Here is a 20,269-nt window from a genome sequence, read left to right as displayed (position 1 = left end):
CATGCATTGGTGGTAAACTGCTGTCTTTTCATAAGTAGGGCTATTGAGCCTGAAAGTAGAAGGAGTTTGAGTTGCTGTTACTGAGATGACACCAGAACCAGAATATCTTTTTTGTAGAGTGAGTTGTATGGGGAATGTCATAATTCTGCTTTACATCCATTATTGTGGATCAGGGGGGTTCCCATGGATGCAAACTGTACATTTACATCTAGCCCTGTGACGATCATGGGTCAGTGTGTCACGCATGTGAGAACCATCTGTCAGGTGTGTCCCGACAGAAAAAAGGTTGAGAACCACTGCCCTACACTATACATTGTATAATACAAAACCCTGCAAAAAATGTACTTGAGACCTATAGGAAGCCTGCCATACCATGAAACCCTAACTTCCAGACTCAAACAGTAACAATCCTACCTATGAAAACGCAATACTGCAAATATTACATCAGGCCCTAAAACACCAGTACTACTCCTGTTAAGAAAACTGAGCAATGCTAGCAGAACACTGAGCAATGCTAGCAGAACACCTCACCCAAGTCACACATGGAAAACATAGAAAGACTCTTTCCAAATACAAAATAAAGAGACCATATTGTTAGGATTCGTGTCTTTCATGGACCCTTGGCCCGAGGTGAGAGTTGTTACCACCTGTGGGGAGGAGTCCCACAGGTCCACACCATCGGGAGACAAGGTCAGGTGCAGCAGGAGCTCGAGGAGAGAGTCTGTGGGGAGGTCCCGAGGAGCGGGGTGAGAGAGACTGTACAGAGGGACCTCACAGTATGCTGGAGAGTAGTACCTGGGCAGAGACCTCTGAGAGAGCAGCACTAGGCAGGCCCATGGAGCGGGGAGCGTGAGGCAGAAAGTGCAGGAGATATACTGCTGAGACAGCCCTGAGGGCCAGTTGTGAGGAAGGCACAGATGCTATGACATAGGCTAACGGATGCTATGACATAGGCTAACCCGTGGAGTGTGGAAGCCCGAGTCGAGTCTCCAGTAATGACATAAGCAACTCCAAGGAGCAGGGCTGTACACTGTGAAACCTCTGGTAGAGGAATAGAGACACCACCCCAAGAAGCAGGAAGGTGTTAGTACAGTCACTGATGCAAAAGAAGTCACTGCTCCGAGGAGCAGGGGAGCACGGAGATGAAACATAGAAACATAGAAACATAGAAATGACGGCAGAAGAAGACCAAATGGCCCATCCAGTCTGCCCAGCAAGCTTCCCTCATTTCTTCTCCCATACTTATCTGTTTCTCTTAGCTCTTGGTTCTAATTCCCTTCCACCCCCGCCATTAATGTAGAGAGCGGTGGAGGAGCTGCATCCAAGTGAAATATCTAGCTTGATTAGTTAGAGGTAGTAGGAGTAGTAACCGCCGCAATAAGCAAGCTACACCCATGCTTATTTGTTTTTACCCAGATTATGTTATACAGCCCTTATTGGTTGTTTATCTTCTCCCCTGCTGTTGAAGCAGAGAGCTATGCTGGATATGCATCGAAAGTGAAGTATCAGGCACATTTGGTTTGGGGTAGTAACCGCCGTGACAAGCCAGCTACTCCCCGCTTTGTGAGTGTGAATCCTTTTTTCTTCTCCCTGCCGTTGAAGTTATGCTGGATATGCGTGAAGTATCAGTTTTTCTTTTCCCCTGCCGTTGAAGCAGAGAGCTATGCTGGAAATTCGTGATGTATCAGTCTTTCTCCGATGCCGTTGAAGTAGAGAGCCATGCTGGATATGCGTCGAGAGTGAAGTATCAGGTACATTTGGTTTGGGGTAGTAACCGCCGTAACAAGCCAGCTACTCCCCGCTTTGTGAGTGCGAACCCTTTTTTCTTCTCCCCTGCCGTTTAAGCAGAGAGCTGTGCTGGATGTGTGAAGTAACAGTTTTTCTTTTCCCCTGCTGTTGAAGCAGAGAACTATGCTGGATATGCATTGAAAGTGAAGTATAAGAATGGAGTGATCAAGCTAGTTGAAAGGCATCAGGAATAGAGGAAGGTGGAGGTAGTAATCTGGATATTTGGTTTGGGGTAGTAACCGCCGTAACAAGCCAGCTACTCCCGTCATTGTGAGTGCAAATCCTTTTTTCCACATTTCCTCATGCTGTTGAATCTTAGAGTGATGTTGGAGTCACAGTAACCATGTGTATGTTTATTGACTAAGGGTATTGTCTCCAGGCAGTAGCCATCATTCTGGCGAGTCACCCACTCTTCATTGGCGGCCTCTTGACTTTATGGATCCACAGTGTTTATCCCACGCCCCTTTGAAGTCCTTCACAGTTCTGGTCTTCACCACTTCCTCCGGAAGGGCATTCCAGGCATCCACCACCCTCTCCGTGAAGAAATACTTCCTGACATTGGTTCTGTGGTGAAGCAGTTCCCAGAGGCAACCCTGAGGAGTGGGGAGGCCGGCAGGTAGGACTTCCGGAAGGCACAAGGCTAGTCCGAGGATCGGGGGAAGCCAGGAGAACAGGTCTCCGAAAAGAGCTCTAGCAGGCCCCCGAGGTGCAGGTACTTGAGCCAGGGTCCAGGGTCCAAGGAAGGTCCGAGACAGCCACCACAGGTCCGAGGAGACAGGAGCAAGCAGAGTAGCGATGGAACTCGTTGCCAAGTCAGCTAGCAAGGGGTGAAGGCGGTGCTTAAGAACCCTGACCAAGTGATGTCATCAGTCTTCCCTCTTTTGAAGACACTATGGCGGGAACCCCTAGGAAGGCCGGAGTTAGCGGTGTCCCGGCCACCACGAGGAACCTTGAGGTACGCGGCAGTAGAGGCTAGCCCCTGCCACTAGCAGGCCCGGAGAGGGGAGAAGAGTAACACAAGACGTGAGTGGACGCGGTTGCAGCCGTCTGCGACTGACGGTCATAACACATATAAATACAAACACAGACAAAAACAACTGGAAACCACAGTGCAACAATGAAAAAACAAAAACATCGCATGCCTCATAAAACATCAAACAATACAATCAAGAAATAAAAAATATCAATAATAGTAAAACAATGCTAATAAAAAGAATATTTCAAAACTAATATATAGAACATTCAATGATTAAAAACTCATAAATTATTTTTAAATTTCCCAAACACCAATAAAATATTTCAAAACATCAGATATATCAAATAATAGCCAACAAAACTAATAAGGATTAAAAAATTCCCCACTCTCCATACCTGGGAACTTTTGATTTTCTAGTCACCTGAGATTTCTGTGGATTAGGAGGGGGGCCACACAATCTTTCTGCTCTCTTACACATACATACACATGTTCATTCTTATTCACACACACATGGTCCCTCTCTCTCTTTTTCTCACACTCAAACACACACACATACTCACGTTCATTCTCACTCATATACACATGCTCCCTCTCAGAGACACACATGCATGCTCACATTCATTCTCACTCACTCATATGCTGCCTCTCTCTCAAACACACATACTCTCTCTCCTCTCATACACACATGCTTTCACACACACACATATGCTCACATTCATTCACACACACACACACGTTCCCTCTCTCTCATACTCACGCGTTAAGAACATAAGAACATGTCATACTGGGTCAGACCAAGGGTCCATCAAGCCCAGCATCCTGTTTCCAACAGTGGCCAATCCAGGCCATAAGAACCTGGCAAGTCTCTCTCTCATACACACATACATGCTCACGTTCATTTTCACTCACATGCACTCACATTCCGTCTCTTTCATACACATATGCTCTCAGAGACACACAGGCTCTCAACCCTCACTCTCACCTGGGCCTCTTCCTCATTATTTCTCGGAGTCTGTGGGAGGGGGGGGGGGTGTGCCGATGGCCTATTGGGCCTCTTCTTTTGCTATGCAGGCTTTCTTCTATCCCTGCTCACTTCCTGTGGACCCCTGTTATGGTCTGGTGGACCAATATGGGCCCACGGACCACAGGTTGGGAACCACTGACATAGAGAATGTGATTTCAAATGACAGCACAGCTATGTTAAACATTCATTATGCTCCTTTTTAACTGTGTGATATGGCATATAGACAATGCACTGTTTCTCGTTACCTAAAGATAGTGTTAGCATTTTGTCCTTGTTTTGGGTTTTTTTTATGTGTTCAGCCTTGCCGTGCTCACACATGATTTAGATTTTTCAGATATTCCTGCTATTTCTTATTGTATCCCAGCTTGCCGATGAGGAAGTGATACCACATTGTTTTAAACAAAAAATCATTTGGAAGATATTATCATGCATCAAGATTTTGCCATAGTTTATAGGGAATATTTGTTGATTTTAAACATAAAAATGTTAATTTATGTCTAGAACAACTTTGGACAAGATAAAAAGGAGATATATAAGTACTTGGAACATGAAGAAGAGATAACGTCTCTATTTTATTGACTGTATCTTTCAGTTCTTTTGTAGGGACATCTCTACTAATGCATATTTTCAAGGTTCATTTCAAACACCAGTGTAAATTCTTTGTTTTCAGGATTGGAGTGGACATGCTGTGTATATTTGTTTATTCAGTGCAGAACAATTGGTTTGCAGTCTTGATGGTTTGTAATAAAAGGAAATGGAATATTGCTGCTCTCTTGACTTTTCACAACCTCTTGCAAAATGTTTTTTAAAATTCCAAATGGAACTGTGAATTGTTCTGCACACAATGAATCATCTGTTGGCAAGTGCAGCAAGTTCCACATGCACAGAAACTGTAACCCGTTTTGTTGGTGGAATGATTAGTACTAGTGGAGGGGCAGACCATAGAGCCAAATTTCTGTCAGAATTGGTCTATGGTGATGGTTTTCCATATTTGCTGATGAAAGAGATTCATGCTATCAGTTATTTAAACTGTTTGGTCAGATTTTCATCCTGTAAGAGAGCCTGAACAATATTCTACCCTGATTTATATTATATATGGATCAATGACATACATTTCTACATGATTTCATTGTAGGATGACGTGGGTGTAGTTCCAGAGGATTTTCAGGTCACTGGGGTTCCAGCAGAATCGGATGTGATCCGCTGTGAATACCATGTCTTGTACTCCAGCAGCTACCAGGCACCCGTGCTATACTTTAGAGCAAGTTTTTTAGGTAAGATGCTATTTCTGAGGCAATTGATTGCAAAAAGTGGCATACAATAACAAAAAAACGTTTTGTTTTTTTAAAACTATGTTTCTCACAGGACAAGCAGGATGGTTGTCCTCACAAATGGGTGACATCGAGGATGGAGCCCACCACGGAAAACTTCTGTCAAATTTTAAACAGAACTTTGACTGGCCCCTACTGGGCATGCCCAGCAAGGCACTGACCCTGCAGCCAGCAGGGGTCTCCCTTCAGTCTTCTTTTTTCCGCGCAGCAGTTGCCACGCGGTGAAAGGAGCTCTCTAACCACGTTCCTGACAGGAATTTGGAAGTTAATTTCCTAAGAAAATTTGCCCCTCAGGGGTCTCCCTTCGACAAATTTTTAGTCATCTTACGGAACCCGGTAAGTTTTTTGCCTTTTTCCATCGACTACCGTCGATTTTGGCCCTTGAGGCCTGTTGGCACTTACCGATCCCCAGCCTAAATTTTGGCTTCAGGCCATGGCAACGGGGTTCCGCCGTTGTCCGGATTGTACCCGGACTATGTCCATCACAGACCCCCACAGGGTTTGTGTAATGTGTTTGGGTAGTGAGCATGATGTCCTGACTTGCACCAAGTGTGCCTTAATGACACCCAAGGGTCGCAAAGCCAGGATGGAGAAGATGGGGCTCCTCTTCCATGCACCCACCCCAACGCCATCGATAGCATCGACGTCATCGGAACCGGCACCGTCGAAGTTGTACCATCATCGTCAACCCTCCGGTGACCGTCCGCCATCGATCGCTTCTCGGCCGTCGACTCCCGTCCCTTCCCCGGATGGGCGAGGGGATCGGAAGGAAAAGCACCGCCATCGACGGCACAAGTCTCAGCCTGTCGAGGATCCACAGCCATCGACCTCTGCTCAAGCCGAGCCACCGACAAAGAAGCCGCGAACAGACCGGACACCCTCCACGTCTCGTTCGCCGGCATCGAGGAAACCCTCACCCTCCCGGGGTGCGGGGGCCGTGATCCCACCGGTTACGGTGGTCCCTCCGGCCCTGCCTCAGCCTCCCTCTCCCGTCGAGCCGGGTATGGTTACCCCTGGTCTCCGGGCAGAACTGGACCGGCTGGTCCAGGAGACCATCGAGAAAGCGATGAAGAAATTGCAACCTCCATCGGCACCGTCTCCGGCACCGGTTCCAGTGCCGCCCCCGACACCGGCACCGGCTTCGCCACCGAGGAGGGAACCGACCACCGAGCCGTTGATACAAGCGCTAGCACCGCTACTGAGCCGCATGGAGGCGCTCATGACGGCCCTTCCATCGGTGATTCCAGTACCATCGACAACACCACCGTCTCCGACTGGATTTTCATCGGCAGGAGAAACACCGTTCCGGATTCCCCCTTCCGGGGTGGTTCCATCGGTGCCTTCTGGTATATCTCCACCGATATATCCTTCGGTTCCATCCATTCCACGCCAGGCACCGATTCCATCGGCAGCACCGAAGCCATCGATGCCATTTCTGGTTCCACCTACGGCACCGATTCCACCTCGGTTTCCATCGATGCCTTCAGAGCCTCAGCCAGGTCCATCAGGGCTACAAGCCCCACTTGATCCCTACGATACCTGGGGTGATGATGATGATACATCTTCTGACACAGATTTGCCTTCGCCACCATCTCCTACAGAGAGTAGAAAAAGATCTCCTCCTGAGGATCTATCTTTCATTAATTTTGTGAAAGAGATGTCAGAAGTTGTACCTTTTCAACTACAATCTGAAGCTGATGACAGACACCAGATGATGGAACTCCTTCAATTTCTGGATGCTCCAAAAATCATCGCTTCCATCCCTATACACCAGGTGTTTTTGGATCTGCTCAAGAAAAACTGGGAATCTCCTTCATCAGTGTCACCAGTTAACAAAAAAGCTGACTCCACCTACCTGGTCCAGTCAGCACCAGGTTTCCAAAACCTCAACTGGATCATCGCTCTGTTGTGGTTGAGTCCGCGCAGAAGAAGGCCAAGCGTCTTAAGCCACACTCTTCTACCCCACCTACCAGGGACAACAAGTTCCTAGATAGTGTTGGACGGAAAGTCTATCATGGAGCTATGTTGATTTCACGCATAGCTTCATATCAACTTTACATGACTCAGTACAACAGAGCCATCCTTAAGCAGATGCAAGACTATGCTGACACGTTGCCAGACCAATACCAACCGCAGCTTCAAGCCCTTCTTCACAAGGGATTTGAGGCAGGGAAGCACGAGATTAGGACTGCCTACGACATATTCGATGCTTCCACAAAAGTTTCAGCCACAGCCATCTCAGCCAGACGTTGGGCTTGGTTAAAATCATCCAACCTTCGCCCAGAGGTTCAGGATCGTCTTGCTGATTTACCCTGCTTAGGCGATAATTTGTTTGGAGAGCAAATTCAGCAGATTGTGGCGGAGTTAAAAGACCACCATGAGACGTTGAAACAACTCTCATCTGTCCCACCTGAGCTGACCTCCAAGCAACCGCAAAAGAAAGACTCTAAGAAGTCATTCTTTCGACCACGCCGTTATTACCCTCCATCGGCCAGGCCTCGTCCAGCTCGATCCTCTACTAGACCTCAGCCGCGTCAGCCTAGGAAACAAAGGCCTACTGTAGCCCCTCCTCCTGGGCCTGCGGCTGGCCTTTGACTCCCCTGTAGGGAACACATGCCAAACCCCTCTTCCGGACATCCCTGTAGGAGGTCGACTGTACCATTTTCTACAAACTTGGTTGCAGATCACCTCAGATCAGTGGGTGCTAACAATTATCGCACAGGGTTACCACCTCAACTTCATAACTCTTCCGGCAGACTCCCCGCCTCTTCAAGCGTGGAGTCTATCCACCCATTTGGCTCAATTACAACAGGAAGTATCCCTTCTTCTGCAATCAAATGCTATAGAACCCGTTCCTCCCTCTCAACGAGGCAAGGGATTCTATTCCAGATACTTCCTAATACCAAAGAAATCAGGGGGACTACGTCCCATTTTGGACCTTCGAGCCCTCAACAAATACCTTCAAAAAGAGAAGTTCAAAATGGTAACCCTAGGCGCGCTGCTCCCTCTGCTACAAAGAGGGGATTGGCTGTGCTCTCTCGACCTCAAGGACGCTTATACCCACATTGCGATCACACAATCCCATCGCAAATATCTGCGGTTTCTAGTAGGCCACGACCATTATCAATACCGTGTGCTCCCTTTCGGTCTAGCTTCTGCCCCACGAGTCTTTACCAAATGTCTCGTAGTGGTAGCAGCATTCCTAAGGAAGAAAGGTGTCCACGTCTACCCATACCTAGACGATTGGCTAATCAGGGCCTCCACCCAACAGATAGCTCAATCCTCCCTAAAATTGACAATTCAAACACTCCTTTCCTTAGGGTTTCTCGTCAATTACGAGAAATCTTGCTTAGTCCCGTCTCAAACCTTATCCTTCATTGGGGCAGACTTGGACACCTTACAGGCAAAGGCTTACCTTCCTCTTCAGAGGGTCCACACCCTAATGTCCCTGGCTCGCCAGCTCCAGTCTCAGAACACTGCCACGGCTCGCCAGTTCCTCATTCTCCTAGGGCACATGGCATCCTCGGTTCAAGTCACTCCCATGACCCGACTAGCCATGAGAGTAACACAATGGACTCTACGACACCAATGGATTCAAGCTTTTCAGCCTCTGTCCTCCATAGTCACAGTCACACAAGCGCTGCGCCTATCCTTAACCTGGTGGACGACTCAGGTCAACCTCCTTCAGGGCTTACCCTTTCTTCCACCGGATCCGCAAGTAATCCTAACCACCGACGCTTCTCACATCGGTTGGGGAGCCCATGTGGACGACTTTCAAACCCAAGGGTTATGGTCCAAAGAGGAAGCCGAACACCAGATCAATTTCCTGGAACTTCGAGCAATCCGCTATGCGCTCCGCACTTTCAAAGATCATCTCTTTCATCAGATAATCTTAATCCAGACGGACAACCAAGTGGCCATGTGGTACATAAACAAGCAGGGAGGCACAGGCTCCTTCCTTCTGTGTCAGGAAGCTGCGCAGATCTGGGCGGAAGCCCTCTCCCACTCCATGTACCTCAGGGCCACTTACCTGCCGGGAGTAGACAATGTATTGGCAGACCAGCTGAGCCGTGTCTTCCACCCACACGAGTGGTCACTCGATCCTCTGGTAGCGACCTCTCTGTTTCACAAGTGGGGTTCTCCCCGCATAGACCTCTTTGCGTCCCCTCAGAACCACAAAGTGGACGATTACTGCTCTTCTCATTCGGAGCCAGCACTCTCGGCCGAGGGATGCATTCTCCCTCAAGTGGACAACCGGTCTGCTCTATGCATTCCCTCCACTCCCTCTTGTGTCAAAGACTCTCGTGAAGCTACGCCAGGACGGAGGAACCATGATCCTGATAGCACCTTACTGGCCACGCCAAGTATGGTTTCTAATACTCCAGGATCTCTCCATCCGCAGGCACATTCCTCTGGGAAAGGACCCGCATCTGCTCACTCAAAACGACGAATGCCTCCTCCATCCCAACCTCCAAGTCTTGTCCCTGACGGCATGGATGTTGAAAGGTTAGTCCTTCAGCCTTTCAACCTTTCAGATTCCGTTTCTCGGGTCCTGATAGCTTCACGAAAGCCTTCCACAAGAAAGTCTTACTCATACAAATGGAAAAGGTACACATCATGGTGCACTTCTCAGTCCCTTGATCCCCTTTCCTGTCCAATCTCCAAATTCTTGGACTATTTATGGCATCTCTCTGAATCAGGTCTTAAAACCTCTTCTATCAGAATGCATGTCAGTGCGGTAGCCGCCTTCCATAAGGGTATTGGGGGTAATCCTATTTCACTACAACCCCTAGTAACACGCTTTCTTAAGGGCTTGCTCCATCTAAAGCCGCCCTTGCGTCCTCCGGCCCCATCCTGGGACCTTAACCTGGTTCTTGGTCGTCTTATGAAACCTCCTTTCGAACCTCTGCACTCCTGTGACTTTAAATATCTCACTTGGAAAGTGTTATTCCTTTTGGCTATTACTTCAGCTCGCAGGGTTAGTGAATTACAGGCCCTAGTTACCTATCCGCCTTACACTAAGCTCCTGCAGGACCGGGCGGTACTCCGCACTCACCCTAAATTTTTACCTAAGGTAGTTTCTGAGTTTCATATCAATCAATCCATCATACTACCTATCTTTTTCCCAGGCCCCACTCCAACTCTGGAGAGCAGACCCTGCATACCCTAGACTGTAAACGAGCTCTAGCTTTTTACCTAGACCGTACAGTTTCCCATAGAGAAGAGCACTCAATTATTCGTCTCTTTCCATCCTAATAAGTTGGGACAACCTGTGGGTAAGCAGGCTCTTTCTTCCTGGTTGGCGGACTGCATTTCTTTTGCTATGAGCAAGCTGGCATTCCTTTTCAAGACCGTGTTAAAGCACACTCTGTGAGGGCCATGGCAACGTCAGTGGCACACCTTCGATCGGTGCCCGCTTCCTGACATCTGCAAAGCTGCAACCTGGAGTTCTCTCCATACCTTTGCAGCCCATTATTGTTTGGACAAGGCTGGAAGACAGGACTCCATCTTCGGCCAGTCTGTCTTGCGTAACCTTTTTCCAACCTGATGTACCAACACCCTTCCACCTACCCGGTATGGGTGCGGATGCCCTTTCCCAAATTTCTCCTCACTTATTGTGCCTGCTGCACACCGTTGGGTACATTTGGTGCAAGTCGGGACATCCTCAGCTCGGTACTCACCCATTTGTGAGGACAACCATCCTGCTTGTCCTGTGAGAAAGCAAATGTTGCTTACCTGATGTAACAGGTGTTCTCACAGGACAGCAGGATGTTAGTCCTCACGAAACCCGCCCGCCTCCCCGCGGTGTTGGGTTCGTTTTATTCTTACTTTCTAGGCACTGCCCAGACCCCTGCTGGCTGCAGGGTCAGTGCCTTGCTGGGCATGCCCAGTAGGGGCCAGTCAAAGTTCTGTTTAAACTTTGACAGAAGTTTTCCGTGGTGGGCTCCATCCTCGATGTCACCCATTTGTGAGGACTAACATCCTGCTGTCCTGTGAGAACACCTGTTACATCAGGTAAGCAACATTTGCTAAACTAAAGCAATCACAGTTACTTGGTATATGTTAGGAAGATGAAAGCAGTTGGATCTGGTGCACCTTCCAACTAGGGCAGATACAGGCATCTACATATTTTTGGCAGGAGATGGTGGAAGGAACGAAGACAAGGAAGATTAATTGATTTTTTTCAGTAAATCTTTTGCTTGGAATAAACTGGAGTACTCGATATTCAAAGTTTGCAGTTGTAGATGTACAGGTCATTATGAAGCCACACCTGGATTACTTCTGTGTTCTGTTCTAGAGGCCATATCTCAAAAAGGATAGAAATAGGATAAAAGCAGTCCAGAGAAAGGAAATCAAAATGGTGTGGCGGCACTGAAAGACATGAGCTGAGATTTAAGGACCTAAATATGTCTACTTTGGAGGAAAGGAAAAGGGGGGGGGGGGGAGGGGGATATGATACGGACTTTTAAATACCTGAAAGGAATGTATGAGAATTAAACCTTTTCTGAGAAACGGAAGCTGTAGAACTAGGGGTCATGATATGAAGCTACAAGGGAGTAAACTCAAGAACTATATCAGGAAAGGGTGGTGGATGCCTAGAATGCCCTCCCAGAAGACATGGTGAAGATAAGAACGGAAGCGGAATTCAAAAGGGCATGAGATAAACACAGAAAATCCCTAGTGTGTATTTCATGTAGCGCTATAGAAATGTTTCGTAGTAGTAGTAGGTTGGGAATGAAGAACCGAGGAACCTGTGATAACTTTTGGTGTAATATTACTGCATGAGGTAACCTGCACAGAGCAGCAGTTACAACCCTAAATATATGCAGGGCAGACTGAATGACCCATTTGGTCTTTATTTGCTGTCATTTGCTATGTTACTGTGTTGCACCTAATGATGGCTTTTGACTAGGCAAAAACAGGCATGCAGTTTGAACTCTAATTCTGTATTTGGGTAATGGGACCTGTCCTAACCTCTCTGCCTTCTCCCCATTTTTGCTTAGCAAGTCTCATTGTGACTGAGTGAGCATGCATAATTGTGTATAAACGAGACGACGTATATGTCCTAAAGCTGTTAACAGGGCTGGCCATATTAATTATTAATAAGAGTTTTAAAATTTGAATTAACCAAGACTGCTGCTTCGTGTAAGATAACTTGTTAAAATTAAATGTTACCAGTTTCTAGGAATGGAAAAATTGTATTTCATCTTTTCATCGTTATTAAAGTCTTCAGTCAGGTTGTTGTACTTTCTTTCCTTTCCTTTTTTTCCCTTGGAGGGCAGAAGAGAGTTTGTGGGTGTGGGAGAGGGGAAAGGATGTGCCCTGTTTGGATTCTGCACTGTCCTCTGGTGAGCATCTAATGCAATAGATAATCTTTCCTCATGAACACTGCCTTACTTTATGAATTTGTATGTTTTCAGTCAGTTCAGCCTAGGCATTGATCCTTAAAATTTTCAGAGGAGAAGTGGACATAGGGCATGACTGGTACTTTGATGGGAGACTTCCAGTAGACAACTAATTGCTTTAGGAGGTAACATGGGTGATTTAGACAGGTGTATAGTGTAAAGGGGTTGTGAAGGAGTGGCCTTACTATCCCTCCTTAACCTGTGTGGGACCAGGCTAGATGCCTGGTCCACCTTAAATCCCCACAGAGGGATGGAGCTCTGTGGGTGGTGGGGCCCAGCTGGGGAGGTTAAGAGGCAGAGCCCAGCTGGGATTAGCAGCTCCAGGAGAAGGCAGCTCCTGCCACATCGCTGTCCTAAAAGTGAATCCTGTATGTGAACGGTGATCGTTACTGTGATTACTGCTGAAGCTAAGCAGATATGCTGTGATTTCATGTGCACTGTAAATAAAAGTACTCAAAGAAGCCTTGACCACTCATTTACTGTGCCACAGGGGTAGTATGCTGTCTTTCAGAATATTAAACTGAGGCCCTGTCTACTGTGTGGCCATTAGAAATCCCTTGGAATTGTTCTCAAGCATAAGTATATTGATTGAAGTCGATATAGACTGACCAACCAAAACTTCCTGATAAACAGCCTAATTAGGTTTAGAAAAAAAGGAGTGTTGTATAGCATGATATTTGTATCTGTTAATAAGCTTGGTAATAAGATTGCCCTTTAGTCAACTGACTTCATCAGACTGAAATGTTTTGCCTTTGTTTTACTTCCATTGTGAATGATAATTTATGTGTATCTCAATGATCATTGGTCTGTATTTGAACAAGGAAATTAATACCCCAGTCCAAATGTATGTGCTAGGGATGTGCAGAGGGATGCCATATGTTGCATTCGGGATTCGGATTCGTCGGGCAGCAGATACGTTGCATTCGGCCGTATGGCGCCCCGATATGTTGATACGTCAATTCCTATTCAATTAAATTAACTACAACCCCCCACCCTCCTGAACCCCCCCCCCCAAGACTTACCAAAACTCCCTTGTGGTTCAGCGGAGGGTCCGGGAGCCATCCCCTGCACTCACACCCTTGGTGCTGGTTTCAAAATGGCGCCGATAGCCTTCAACCTACTATGTCACAGGGGCTTTCAGTGCCATTGGTTAGCCCCTGTCACATGGCCATCGGCGCCATCTTGTGCTCCTACCATGTGACAGGGACTGACCAATGGCACCGGTAGCCCCTGTGACATAGTAAGGGCAAAGGCTATTGGCACCATTTTGATTACTGGCAGCCGACGGCCCAAGTGCAGGAGATCGCTCCCGGACCCCTGCTGGACCACCAGGGACTTTTGGCAAGTCTTGGGGGACCCTCCTGATCCCCACAAGACTTGCCAAAAGTCCAGCGGGGGTCCGGTAGCAATCTCCTGCACTCCATAGCCTTTGCCAGTATTCAAAATGGTGCCGATAGACTTTGCCCTTACTATGTCACAGGGGCTACCGGTGCCATTGGTCAGCCCCTGTAACATGATAGGAGCACAAGATGGCGCTGATGGCCATGTGACAGGGGCTGACCAATGGCACCGGTAGCCCCTGTGACATAATAGGTCAAAGGCTATCAGCGCCATTTTGAAACCGGCAGCCGAGGGTGTGAGTGTAGGGGATGGCTCCCGGACCCCCTGCTGAACCACCAGGGAGTTTTGGTAAGTCTAGGGGGGGGGGGTCAGGAGGATGGGGGGTTTGTTTAAATTGGGTCCTTTAGGCGGCTGAATTATTCATCGAGATTCGTTGTATTCGTGGGGAATCGCGATACGTTTCACTTCCCCACAAATACAACGAATAAGGCCTTATACGTTGCGGATTCCTAATTCGTAGGGAACGAATTCACACCCCTAGTATGTGCAGCTGCCTTACCCAGAAATTCCCTTAGTCAGGAATGCAAATTGCTTTGTACTTACTTTGAATACAGGGGCCTTCGCTTTAAATTTTTTTGTTTTATGCTGTTTTGTTTATGTTAGTATTGCTGGCTTTAAAATGTGTATTTGTATGATTTTGTTGTTGTACACCTCCCTGGCCAGAATTCTCTGAAAGAACAGTATATTAGAATTTGGAAATAAAATAAATACACTTTAGTACTGTACACCTTGTTCACAAATGCTGATCTAATTGCTGACATACTACTGCAGAGTCTTCATAGCTGGCAGCTGAAAAAGGAACCTATATGATCCCTAAAGTTCACGTGTGACATTTTTAGTTAACTCTTTTGTTGGTCCAATCAATGACATATTACTAATGAACAGTTTATTTTAGTTTTTAACTACTTCTTCTATTCAATTTGATCTTCAAAATGCAAAATATTGTAAACTCACCAATTGATTCTATGCTGCATCACAACTCCAAGATTCATTGTTTTATCACAGTTATCAACTGTTACCAAATATCACAGTTTTGGAAGAAAACAATGTTACTTTCTAGAAACAGTTTGCTCCATATTGGATTATCTGGTAACATTAAAGAAAAACTACATAGAAGCTAAACCGTGTAAGGTGGCTCCTTTTGCCTTACATATGAATTAGAAAATTACTTGGGGTTTTTTTTGTTCTGCCTCAGAAAAAGAGTATTCAGCATTAGCAGATTCTCTGATACTAAAGACGGTGCAAGATTCAGGACCTTGGAATAGATGATGTCATCCCATTCAGAACATGTTTGATCTTTAGTCTCTTGGCATTGTGCCTATGATTGACTAAGCCTGCTGGCCATTTTTCATAAATATTTTAAACGAGTAGAGACAATGTATAGTTAGAAATTTTAGGCCAAACTTTGCATTCAGTAATCAGTACTCTTTGTGCTTTGCAAATGTTTTGATTGTTCAGTACTGTGCATGATTCCAGCACAAGGAAAAAAAGACTACATCAGTAGACAGTGTATGTGTGAATTTGTTGGTTGATTCATTTTGAAACACTGCCATGGCAGCTGGACTTTAAAAAAAATAAAATATATATATATATATTACATTTGCAAATTTTCCTACATTTACTTAAAGTATCAAAGTGAGGGTAAAGCCTGCCTAATTATTTTGAGAGTCACTCCTTTTGTCCTGACTATATTCCCAGTCACCCCTTCCCACTCATTCACTCCTGTGAGGCTGTGGTTAATGGTCAATCCCCTAATCAACTGACAAGAAGTGGTCATGAAACACTTCCCTCCCACATGGACTGGACTCTTCACTGGTGTCCACTAAATCTGAAGGATGGAATTCCCTGATGATATGGTTGGCAACTTGCAAGCCGCTTCACTCGCCCCCAAGGTTTCCTCAGAACCATTGCAGCATGGACACCGCCTCTGCCCGCTGCTGCCGCTTAGCACAGCATGGCCAACTGCCGGACCCAACTCCTACCAGCACTCCTTAGGTGTGTATGTGCCAACTTCCCTGCACTTAAAGGGGCTGCAGTGGGATATCCTCCACGGTGCCCCTTGATGACATCAGACATCTTCTCCTATTTAAGCCCCGCATGGAGACTTCCTTGATGCCTCAACAACAGGTCTCCTGGCCTCCTTTTGTCCTAGTGCAAGTTGCTACTTGTCCTGTCTTCGTGCCATACTTGTTCCTGTCTTGTCTCCTGTTTTGATTGTTGGTTGCTCATTTCCTTGTTCTTGCCCATGCCCTGCCTCACTTGTCCTGTTTGTCTTGCATTGATTCTCTGGATTCTGACCTCAGCCTGGCTCTCCTGTCTTCTGCTACCTGCCTAGACCTCTGGCTTGGTATCTGTTTTGCTGTCTGCCCCGATCTCTGGTCTGGTACCCATTCTGCTGCCTGCCACAATCCTTGCTTGGAAAGGACACTCTGTCCGGATAGCCCCAGGGACCCACGTAAGTCTTGCCGGCCGCCAGAACCCAAGAACTCAACCTGCAGGGGAGGCAGCTCTAGTCGGTCCTGCCTACAGGCTTCTCCACCAGCTGACGGTGTGGGCCTAGCAGGTTTGCTCGTTAGGCTGCGCCAACCGCACCGCAGCAGCAAGGGGTCTATTTTCTCTGTTGATGATACATCTGGTCTGTTCCAAAAATAAAATCTTCTGTATTAGACCACATCTTGCGGCTTATAATGAGCAGTATTACTGATTCCCAACATTTAGGAGGGAGAGAATAATGTGTTTGGCACACTAGGAGAGCTGACCCTTCACTTCACCCCACATTTGTTCCATTGTTGCCTTTATTTTCATGAAGCATAATGGTAGGCACCTACAGAGTTTTATGTGAGGGGTAGATGGTGACTGAGAACAGTACAATGTATTAGAAGAAGGGAAGGTGGGGCCTAACTTCTCCTATGTTCAGATAAAATCCCTTGTTTGTTGGGCACTGGCTGCTTCACAGGCCTGGCACCACTGGGTGTGTAAACTAGGCAATTGCACAGGGCAGAACACCCAGTGGCAGCATCGGGAGCGGGGAAAGGTCCAAGTGGTCACCAGTGGACCCAATCCCACTGGCGGAAGAAGTAAGAGGCCCGCACTCTGTAACTCAAAAGACGAAGCCTGTTCTGTATCTCGTGAAGCAGGGGAAGAGCATACAGAAAGTGCTATCACCGCAAGTGTTGAATATTGCGGGGCCGGCATGGAGGAGCCAGTACAGAATGGGCTCCAGCTCTGCAGCAACTCCTGCTTTCCCCAATGATAGAGGCAGAGGATGGCAGCAGCAGCAGAGAAATAAAAAGCCCCATGGACCTTGCCTTCCTGGATTGCGTGTGTGTGTGTGTGTGAATGGCAGCATGACTGGGATTGGTGTGTGTTTTTGACTGAGAGCTTGCCTCTGTGTATAAATGGGAGCCTGCCTGGGTTGCCTGTGTGTGTATCTGAATGGGAGTCTGCCTGGGATTGGAGTGTGTGTGTGAATGGGAGCTTGCCTGGGATTTAGGTGGATGAGGGTGTGTGAATAGGAGCCTGCATGGTTTGTATGTGTGTGTGAGAGAGAGAATGGGAGCTTGCCTGGGTTTTGTGTGTATGTGTGTGCATGAAAGAATGGGGCTGCAAATGGATCCCAACCTGCCAGCAGCCGAAAGGTACTGGGGATTTTGGGGAACCCACCCAGAAAGCAGCATGGGACTGCAAGACAGAACTCTGGATGGAATACGGGCCAGTCTTCTGCCTAGCCAGGCCCCTTCCCCACAGGTTGAGCCTTTGGGTTCTGGGGGCCAGTAGGTCTGGTGGCAGTATGTTATGATGAGCTGTATAGGCTAGAAGCAGACTAGGCAAGGCACAGTTGAACAGACAAGGCTGGGGCAGGCAAAGCTGGGCAGGTGAGGCTGAAGGCAGGGCTGAAGACCAGGCTGAAGACAAGGCTTGGATGAGACAGGGCTTGGCAGGCTGAACAAGTCACATTTAGGCTGGATACTGGACAGGTCCTGGAACTAGACAAGACACTGACTGAGGCAAGGCAAGGTAAGGACAGGATTTTGGTATGGGTACGACTGGACAGGATACTGGAACAGACAGAACTGACAAGGCAAGGACAAGACCAAACAAGGCAGACAGGGAGAGCACTGAACAGAGAATATAGAAGCATGAAGACAGCAAGGCAGGAGGGCCATAGGCCACTAGGCAATAGGAAGGCCTACAGAGGCCACAAGGCAGGGTACTAGACAGAATAGGCCCAAAGGCAACAAGGTAGGATAAAGAGCAAGAAGGCCGGGAGGCCATAAGAAAAGGCAAGACACTGAGCAATAAACCAAAAGGTCACAAGGCAAGACAAGGAGCAAGAAGGCTTGAAGGCCTGAAGGCCACAATGCAAGAAGGCCTGAACACCATGGAGCAAGACAAGGAACAAGGGCCAGGACATGGAGCCAAGGCTGACACCATGTGAAGTCAAGGATACAATGGCAAGGCAGTTTTTCATAGGGATGAGACTTGGGTGTGGCACAGGTAGAGAGGAAGAGATTGGCAAGGTTGGAAGCTATACACTCTGGAGGCCTCTGCTGGTGGGGAGGCATCATTGCATGCCACAGCAGTGTAGGATGAGGTTGCATAGCAGGTGAAATCCTGATGGACAAGGACCAGGGCTGCTGGTGGATCCCAACCAAAGAAGAGCTGGAGACACCTGGGCGTGTGTGAAAGGGGGAGCATGTGTGCATATGTTTGTGTGTGTGTGTGTGTGTGAGTGAGCTTGTGTGTGTGTGTACATATATATGTATACACACACACACACATATATATATATAAGAAAGAGAGGAAAATGTTTGTGCACCCCATTCCCACTAATCCACGACAATCTCAGGGTGACTGGAAATTAAAAGTTCCCAGCAATGGAGAGCATGAATTTTTTTTTATCCTTTTTAGTTTTATTTTATATGTTATTTGATATGTCTGCTGTTTTGAAATATTTTCTTGGTGTTTGGGACATAAAAAAATTGTAGTTTTTAATTATTCAATCTTTTATTCAACAGCTGTTTTTGAAATATTATTATGATTTTACTATTATGATTATAAATGTATTATATTTCTTGATTTCCTACCTCATTTGATTGTTGGCTTGACTCTGATGCCTGCCTTCACTGTGACAATAGGCAATCAGTGCAAAAGCACCATTTACAGCAGAAAATCACCGATAGTCCTCAATATCTGTAGATCGTCATCCTACAGAAAGCATGGGCATTAGGCACAGTAGAAGTGCATGACAAATCCAACCTGTATGGAGAATAAGTGTCAAGGCCACAGGTCATCTTTCAGATGTAGGCACCCTGGGTCACAGCAGAACTAGGAACCATACCTACCATCAGATCCAGTGGCATATTTCTGCCACCCTGAAGCCTCCATATCATGCAGATGAAGAGCAGCTGATCTGGAGACCTAGACCCTCTACTTGAAAAGCTAATGCGGGGCCAGCTGAAAACAGCTCAGAAACTACTTAGACTAGGAGATGGTTGCCATGACCAGTCCCCCGCCAACAAGAGATGTTGAATAACTCTGCGTCCAGTGGCCAGGAAGGATAGGACTACAGTAATGACCCAGCATGGCAGCACTCCCCCAGGGGATAGCAGACACTGTGGACCTGGATGTCACAGCTATCCAGAAGAGGCCAGGATCAGATGCAGTAGATGACTCTTCTGTATGCTTGATACATAGGTTAGACTAAAATATTGCAATGGCGGTGAAGTGAAAAAGCCAGATGGGGCTTGGGAAGAACCTGTTTCGATTATTGATGAAGGCAGCAATGCTGAAGTCATTACTTAATATTCCTCAGAGTGAACTCTGGGTATTCCCATATTGACTGGGAGTAAGTGCCCTTGCTCTGGTCTCCAATGCAGGAGAGCCTGACATTTGTTCACGTACTCCCTTAGGCATACATGTTCCACATAGAATCAAGAAAAGGATTAAGGAAAACATGTTTTTTGCAACTGCAACATCACCTTTCCTCTTTGATAGCGGGGGTTGGGAGAGGGGTGGAAAGAGGTATTGGATTCAGATGACAACCAACACGGTCCTTGACTTTTACGATGTGGGGTACTTCTACAAGGACATAAGGGAAAAAACACAGGACTACTTCTACGGCCAAGTCTATAAGCAGAGCACGTCAAGTAGCACAGTCTAAATTTTCAAGAAGGCTTTTCACTCAGTAAAAGAGAAACATGGAGTTAACCTGCACAGCATGGCAGATACTACCATAAGAACCTTGCTGGGCAGAGTGGATGGACCATTTTGTTCCTTTTCTGCTGTCATTACCTTGTTACTGTGTATGTTGTTTTATTCTCTCCTACTAAGGGTCCAGGAG

At 47.0% G+C, this 20,269-nt stretch overlaps 1 protein-coding gene across 10 annotated transcripts in view; it reads left to right on the top strand.

Annotated features, from left to right (window-relative positions):
* ATG10 (autophagy related 10) overlaps positions 1-20,269 on the top strand; it is a 599,909-nt gene that overhangs the window by 395,964 nt on the left and 183,676 nt on the right. For all 10 annotated transcript variants that reach the window (XM_029573980.1, XM_029573954.1, XM_029573973.1 and 7 more), the window contains one exon: positions 4,924-5,062. In XM_029573980.1, the coding sequence (XP_029429840.1) occupies positions 4,924-5,062 (139 nt within the window). The remainder of the gene's footprint in view (positions 1-4,923; positions 5,063-20,269) is intronic.

The sequence above is a fragment of the Rhinatrema bivittatum genome, chromosome 1, assembly GCF_901001135.1.
Source record: "Rhinatrema bivittatum chromosome 1, aRhiBiv1.1, whole genome shotgun sequence".
Lineage (NCBI taxonomy): Eukaryota > Metazoa > Chordata > Amphibia > Gymnophiona > Rhinatrematidae > Rhinatrema > Rhinatrema bivittatum.
The sequence above is the reverse complement of the archived record's forward strand: the minus strand, read 5'-3'. Positions and strand labels throughout refer to the sequence as shown.